The sequence below is a fragment of the Fulmarus glacialis genome, unplaced genomic scaffold (genome assembly GCF_000690835.1).
Source record: "Fulmarus glacialis isolate BGI_N327 unplaced genomic scaffold, ASM69083v1 scaffold6743, whole genome shotgun sequence".
In the NCBI taxonomy this organism is placed as follows: domain Eukaryota; kingdom Metazoa; phylum Chordata; class Aves; order Procellariiformes; family Procellariidae; genus Fulmarus; species Fulmarus glacialis.
The window spans coordinates 4,984-11,817 of record NW_009200946.1 but is presented as its reverse complement, the minus strand read 5'-3'; the positions used below and the strand labels follow the sequence as shown (position 1 = coordinate 11,817).

At 54.1% G+C, this 6,834-nt stretch overlaps 1 protein-coding gene across 1 annotated transcript in view; it reads right to left on the bottom strand.

Annotated features, from left to right (window-relative positions):
• Nucleotides 1–1,370: 1,370 nt before the first annotated feature.
• The window catches only part of LOC104073833 (RING finger protein 121-like), a gene marked incomplete at its 3' end in the record, with an annotated part of 9,948 nt that continues 4,484 nt past the window's right edge, over nucleotides 1,371–6,834 (bottom strand). The window contains exons 4-8 of the mRNA XM_009573758.1: nucleotides 5,290–5,327; nucleotides 4,108–4,249; nucleotides 2,917–3,071; nucleotides 2,305–2,412; nucleotides 1,371–1,491 (exon numbers count right to left, since the gene is read on the bottom strand). Of these exons, the coding sequence (XP_009572053.1) occupies nucleotides 1,371–1,491; nucleotides 2,305–2,412; nucleotides 2,917–3,071; nucleotides 4,108–4,249; nucleotides 5,290–5,327 (564 nt within the window). The remainder of the gene's footprint in view (nucleotides 1,492–2,304; nucleotides 2,413–2,916; nucleotides 3,072–4,107; nucleotides 4,250–5,289; nucleotides 5,328–6,834) is intronic.

The following is a 6,834-nucleotide window of genomic DNA, read 5'->3' as shown; positions in this document are numbered from 1 at the left end:
TTGAGGCCCCCAAAACTGCACACAGTGCTCGAGGGTAGGCCGCACCAGTGCAGTGCAGAGTGGGACAACCACCCGCCTCGAGCGGCTCGCTAACACTGTGCTTGATGCACCCTAGGACGTGGCTGGCCCCTTTGGCTGCCAGGGCACACTTAACTCACGTTCAACTTGCCATCGACCCAAACCCCCAGATCCCTTTCCGCGGGGCTGCTTTCCAGCCTCTCCTCCCCCAGTTTCTACGTATAACCAGGATTGCCCCGTCTCAGGTGGAAAATCTGGCACTTGCTCTTGTTAAATTTCATACAGTTGGTGATTGCCCAACTCTCTCGTCTATGCACATCTCTCTGTAAGGCCTCTCTACCCTTGAGGGAGTCCACAGCTCCTCCTAGTTTAGTATCACCGGCAAAACACGTCTCAGGCAGAGACCTGGCACAGCTTTGCTCCGAGCATCCGACGGAGCCCTCGGGCTGCAGTGCCAGCTGGTGGCAGCATCCTCCCAGCAGCCCTGCAGCCAGGCCAGACCCTCGGGGAGCGCCTGGGCTGCTGCAGGCCTGTCCTGGGTGCCCACCGCCTACGTGGGGGGAGACCTGAGCTCTGCCGAGGTGTCCCAGTGCGAGTGGAAGGCGGCTGGTGAGGGGCTGGGGCTCCCCAAGTCCTGCCAGGCAGCACCTCCAAGGAGCAGCAGCAGAAAGCTCGGAGAGGAGGAAGAGGAGGAAACACAAAGTCCAAGACCCTAAAGAGCTGCTGCAAAGAAGCAGCACGACTTACTCCACCAGTGTCCTAGGTCACGTATTTTTTTGTAGAGCGGGGTTTTTTTTGGTACTAGATGGCTACAGATTTTAGGCCACCACTGCAGGCATGCAGGAACACACCCTCCGTCTGCAGCACGAGCTGCAGTGGCAAGAGCAGCAGAGGAAGCCCGCGGTGTGAATCCTTCCCTGGTGGCTGCAGGTCACGAGTTAACGCACCCGCAGCATGGTCCCAGAAACACGAGCGCTCTTCGGCTCCGGAGACTTTAAAGGCCCAGATAGAGAAATATTTGTCAGGAGTTTAGAGGGGCTGAACAGATCCTTCCACTCCTCATTTCTTGTGCTTCTGGGGATGAGGGGACACCCGCAGAGGCTTTGCTCTTAAGGAAGGATCTCGGAGCAACTCTGTACGTCAGAAACCTCCCAGCCCAGACACCATGGTAGTGGGCGCAAAGAGAGCACAGCGAGAAAGGCAGCCGCCTCAGGGAGCCCTTCCTCAAGGGGAGAGTTTGATGCACTTTCCTGTTTGGGGGAGGCAAAAGCTACTGCTGCGACTGACACGTTTCAGGCCCCCCCATAACGGGGCAGAACTCTGGCCTGGGGGACAGCACGGCATTAACTCACCCCGATTGTCGAGGCCATGTAATCCGCACACATCTCGGCAAAGTCCCGCTCCAGCACCCCGTAGTAAAGACCATAGAAGAGGAGGGAGATGCCGAAGTCCATTGCGTCTTCTGGTTTGATTCTACAACAGAAGAGCCCAAACGACATCAGGAGCTTTTTTCGGGGTGGGGGGGCTGTGGGGATGCAAAGCCAGTGTGCTGACACAGCCCACAGCACTAACTCTGTCACAAAGAGCGGTCCACCAAGACAGTGGACACACATCACCGGGAAGCATCACCCACAGAGGTCTTCTAGGTGCCTGCCCAGCACAACCCTGGGTCCTGTTTCTGGGACACTTCACCTTGGTTGTCAACAAGCAGCATTTGAATGGGGATGTGGGTGTAACACCCCAGCTGTCTAATACCTGGTGCCCATCGCCCTCACCAGGCTCTGGAATGAGCAACTGCAGTAATCTCCTTCTATCTCATGCACCAGATCAGCTCCGAGTAAGCCGCCAGTTAACACTTGCACGTCTCTGCAGGCAGATGCCAGGTCTGCTTATATTCCAGAGAAGGAATCAACCTCTCTAAACACGAAGATGGCTTGGGCTAGGGTCCTCTGCTATCACACTTGGGCTGGCTGCTTGTTGCAGGTACCTCTTTATCAGGGTAGCAAAGAAAATCCCACTGCTGCCCCCAGACTGGACACGGGCAGAGCTGGAGGAGCTGCCGACACAGCTGAGCTGGAAGCACGGCCCTCCAGTGACCCTGACCAGTTCAGGTACCAGCATCTCACCCGTGATCCTCCCAGCAAGGAGAGGACGCACCAAGAGTCTCTTTGGCCCCGTTTATCAGATTGCTAAGACAACTGTTTTCCAGAGTCGTAGCCAACGCCTTATTCCACACGGTGTGTTACATCCCCCGCCCTGGGAGTGGGACCCGAAAGATTCACTCACCTGAATAATAAGTTAAGACCAAAAAGTGTAAACATCACAGCCATGTACCCTACGATTCCAGTGGCGTAGCTGATCTTGTATATTAGTAGAAACCATTTATAAACCAGCCTGTAAAGAATTAAAACAAGAATTTAACTATTTCATTTTTCCTGAATGAAACTGCACCAAGCACCCAAAGAGTTTTACTTTTTAAACCTGGACGTGTTGTTTGCAGATGCTTCACCTACCCATACGCATGGGCAACAGAGCCTTACATTTCTAATTCAAGCTACAGATCCGCCGCTGCCGTGAGCCACTCACGGTCTTGACTTCCGAACTAGAAACCTCGGGATCTCCAAAGGCCATAAGCAAGCATGCTTCACGCCGGGAATGCCCTTGGTGAGGCTACCAGCCCACGCGGCATCTACCTTTCCACCACCCACTCGGGTACCACGTGCATCGGGCTGGCTGCCACCAGCCGGTTACTGCTTCGCACCGACCAGCGCGGGCAGGGATTGCACACTCCCGGGGTGCAAAGTTTAAGGCAATGATCTGTGACAGCGAAACTGGAAAGAGCTCCTTGTAACAGTTACCCTGGGGCTGAGGAGTTTTCCCAGGAACACGTGTACTAACCTGGGCGTTGTCTGTACCAGAGGTTTTCGAGTTGCCCTGAAGGTGACAAAAGCTGTGACCGCTGAGAAGAACACCCAGATTACCAGGAACCGCCACCAGTACAGCTTGATCGTGAAATACAGAGGCACTACCCACATCTGGAAGAGGGTCACCATCTGCAGGAACAGAGGAAAGGCATTTTGAGCTGGTTCTCTGCTCATCAGACATCAGAAACACCCTGCCAGCCCTGGCAGCCGTTCTCCTGCCTGCATCAAAGCACCCCGAATAGCACCAGGAAACTCGGGAGGTTTGGTCTGTGGCACCCAGCACCCAGAGAACAGGCTCAGAGCCTGACTGAGGGAGTCGGAGGCAGCAGCCAGGCGATCTTCGGTAGCAAAGGACTAGAGCTGGAGGGAGAAGGCAGAGGAAATATCTCCAGAGGAAGGGACAGGAGATGATCCACTTAACTAGTTGTCGTAAGGCAGTTATATAAACCTTCGCCTTTCCAGGGTCCCGAACACTGCAACCACAGACACCTCAAGCAAGTATCAATCAAGGAGACGGGCACAGCGGAAGGTTTCAGACTGGCCTCTGCCCTACAGCCTATTCCCAACAGGGATCTACGGCTGTGCAGCTGAGCTCCTGTGGTGCTGCCAGAGGGGAACAGGCAAACAGGTTCGGTTTAAAGTTCACAGAGGATTACAGGTATTGCCTGGAAACATTAATTATGATAAGGAAATCGGAGTGAGGTTGGTTCAGGTGAAATAACAGTCCCTGACAAGCCGGTAACATCAGCAAGTGACAGGTCTGCTCAGCAGACAGTGCTGCCGGGCAAGCCCAGCGGTGCTGCAGGAACGTCAAACCCAGGGTCCCGGCAGCAAGAAGCCCCCCTCGCTTGCGAGGAAGCGCCCACAAAACGCAGCTTCCCTTTGTGATTCCCTCAGGACAACACCCGAGATTTGCTTGTCCCATCACCTGGTGTCAAAGCACTATGTAAAACTGGTATCTGGCATCATTTATAACAGAAACTTAATGCCTCCAGGCACGTCCATCCTCATCCCTAGCTAGAATCCCCACATGCTGCTGGGAAGACGAGGGTATCTCAACACCAGACAAGAGGAGAAAAACAGGAACATACTTCTCATCAGCTAAAGGACGGCATCACTCAGCATCCAGCCTTGGAGACAAAACGTCTGCGTGGGAGACACTTACGTTGTAGGAGCGAGGGTGCCTCTGTTTCCACTGAACCAACAGGAGCTGTGCCACCACTAGCGTGGCGATAAGGATGAGGACCATTTCGGCATGCATAGCCTCGTGACCACGGTGCTTGGCATGCATCCGTGCATGCTCCACCCTGCAACAACAGGGAAAAGGAGGCTGAAGAGCATGCGGGCACGGACCGCATGCTAACAGCACGGTGGGGCTGACAAACACCTCGGCACGGGGGAGCCAGGAAGACCAGACACCACGAAGGAGTGTCGAGGAGACGGGTGCTGTGTTGCAATCCAGAGGAGAAAGGACAAAAGGCTTCTCTGAGACTGGCTCATTTTTAAACTGTGAAAACCAAGACCGCCATCCAGCCCATCCTGATGCAAACGAGGCAGAGAGAACTCACACTGACGTACCTGAACTAACGAACGTGGAATGCATGTTTCACGAAACTCACCCGGCAGCTCACCGGTGCAACAGCATCAGCTCAGCGGCTGTTTGACACCACAAGTGTGCACTAACGCTCAATACCAAACTCTCAGCCCAGTTTCAGAGCCACCAGCACCATTCCCCCTCTTGCCCAGCACTGGAAAGGCTGGATGGACAGTGGGGCATGGTCTACAGCTGGCAAAACCCACAAACCCCAGCAAAATCACTTCTCTCTGCCCTGGGTGACCCCATTTACATCCTGGAACAAGTGATTTCCAGACTGATGCTCTACAGACACCTGGAGTTTCTTTGCAGTTTGAGCTGTTTAACCAAAAATCAAGGCAGAATTAAGACCTGTAACATCCTTATACCTCGGTCTTGAGCTGACAAGACAGTTCAAGTCAGGGGGAAAAAAATCCAAACCCAACAAATATGCCAAATTCTCTGATCTTAAGTCATCCTCTGTAAATTAATACTGAGAGAAGACTGGTCTCACTGCGCTTTTCAACAAGTGTCTGGCTGAAATTGGTTTGGCTAAGGGAAAAGGAAGAATATCTAGTAAGCAGTTTAAAAGAAAAAACATTAGTATTGCCTTTTAAGACAGTTCATACTTCCCCCTAACAAATAACGCTGCACAGGGAAGGCTGACCCTCTCCTCTCCCACGGTGAATACAGGCTGTGCTGCTGGTAGCTCCGGTCAGGAGCCGGAGCTCGCTCACGCTGAAAGCACGGGTTCACCTCACAACACTGACTCACCTCCATCTCTCCTCTGGGGACAAGTGCGAAAGATCGACCTGGGGAGAAAAAAAAACACCAAAGAAATCAGCCGCTGAAGTTTGGGAGCAGCAGTACCAGCCTAGGACGGATAACTTATTTACTTCATCTCCCCAAACAGAGCAGATGCTGGTTTATGCCCCACACGAGCAAGGCTGTGCTGTGCCTACACTGCCTGTTCACCGCAAGTAACACTGACACGGCACCCGGCTCCTTTATCTCCTGGTGAGACCCCAGCAGTGCCAACAGCAGCGGCGGCGTCAGCCGCAAAGCCATCCCGTGAGCCCCCCGGGATTGCTCTTTGAGAGCTTTAAGAAGGGAAACCCTGGATTCGGAAGCTTTAAACAACAAACCTTCGATGTGCCCCTCATGACATCACAGCCCAGAACTGTCCTTCAAGCCTCCAGACAGCACGGGGAGAGCTGCAGAGTCCCCCTGCTCCTCCATCACCCGCAAGCACCTTTCCCCTTATGCTCCCACATCGTACTGCAGCCAAGGCTCTGCCCACCATCCCGCGCTACGTGCGCCAGAGGAATTGGTTTAAGTCGCACGTTCACAACCCAGTCGGGCGTCTCTGGGCACAGAGGAGCGATCCCAGCGCACGTCAGAAACACGACAGAGAAGGGAGTCCAAAATCCCACCAGTCTGCAGGACGAGGGATGCTGTCTGCAGACCAGCAACAAACCATCGTCCAAAGATTTTTTTGACAGAACTGGGGAAAAAGAAGGATTTAGGACTTGCTTTGCTGACATGGCTGGAAGTTTCTCCCAAGTGTTACAGGCAGCAAAGTTTTTGCCCAACAGGAGCAACCGAGACCGAGAGGAGTTGCTGTTATTAGTGACAAGAGATGATGGGCTGGTGTAATCCATGCTTAAGGCCAGCTGAAACTGCCAGGCTGGACGCAGGGTGTTAAGGACATCCTCCATGTGACAGGTTTAGGGGACAGAAGTAACCGGACTAAACGATTAAAAGCCCCCTTCTGCAGAACTGTGACTCTGGGCTAAACTTCTCAGCTTGCAAGCCAGCAGCACCAGACCTCATGCAGAGGCTGAGTCTTGGAGAATCCTCCTGTTCGCCCAGCGAGATTCCTCTGCGAATCCTCTGACCATGAGGCATTTGGACTGGGGAGGAACGGGGGGACCTTCGACATTGCATTTCAGCTTTCTCTTGGCGCTTTATGTCTTCACGTAAGAGCTGAAGAGGCCTCCAGCACCGCTCACGTCCCTGCACGGGCTCACTGGCCAGGCAGCACTCGTCCCAGCGCCGGCACAAACCCTGACACGTGGTGCTGGGGATGCAGCAAACGAAATCCCGCAGCTCTGACTTCAGGTTGCCTTTCCTTGGTGAGACACAAACACAGATAAAACCTACAGCGGCTCACCTGGCGCTGGGTATATAAACACACGGTTTACAAAACCTCATCTGGCTGGAGACCCTTCAACATGGCCCAGGGGCCAGGGACGGCACTCGCCCCGGCTGCCGGCTCTCCCCCCGGCACAGCCGCAGCCGCGCGCACCGCCGGGCCCC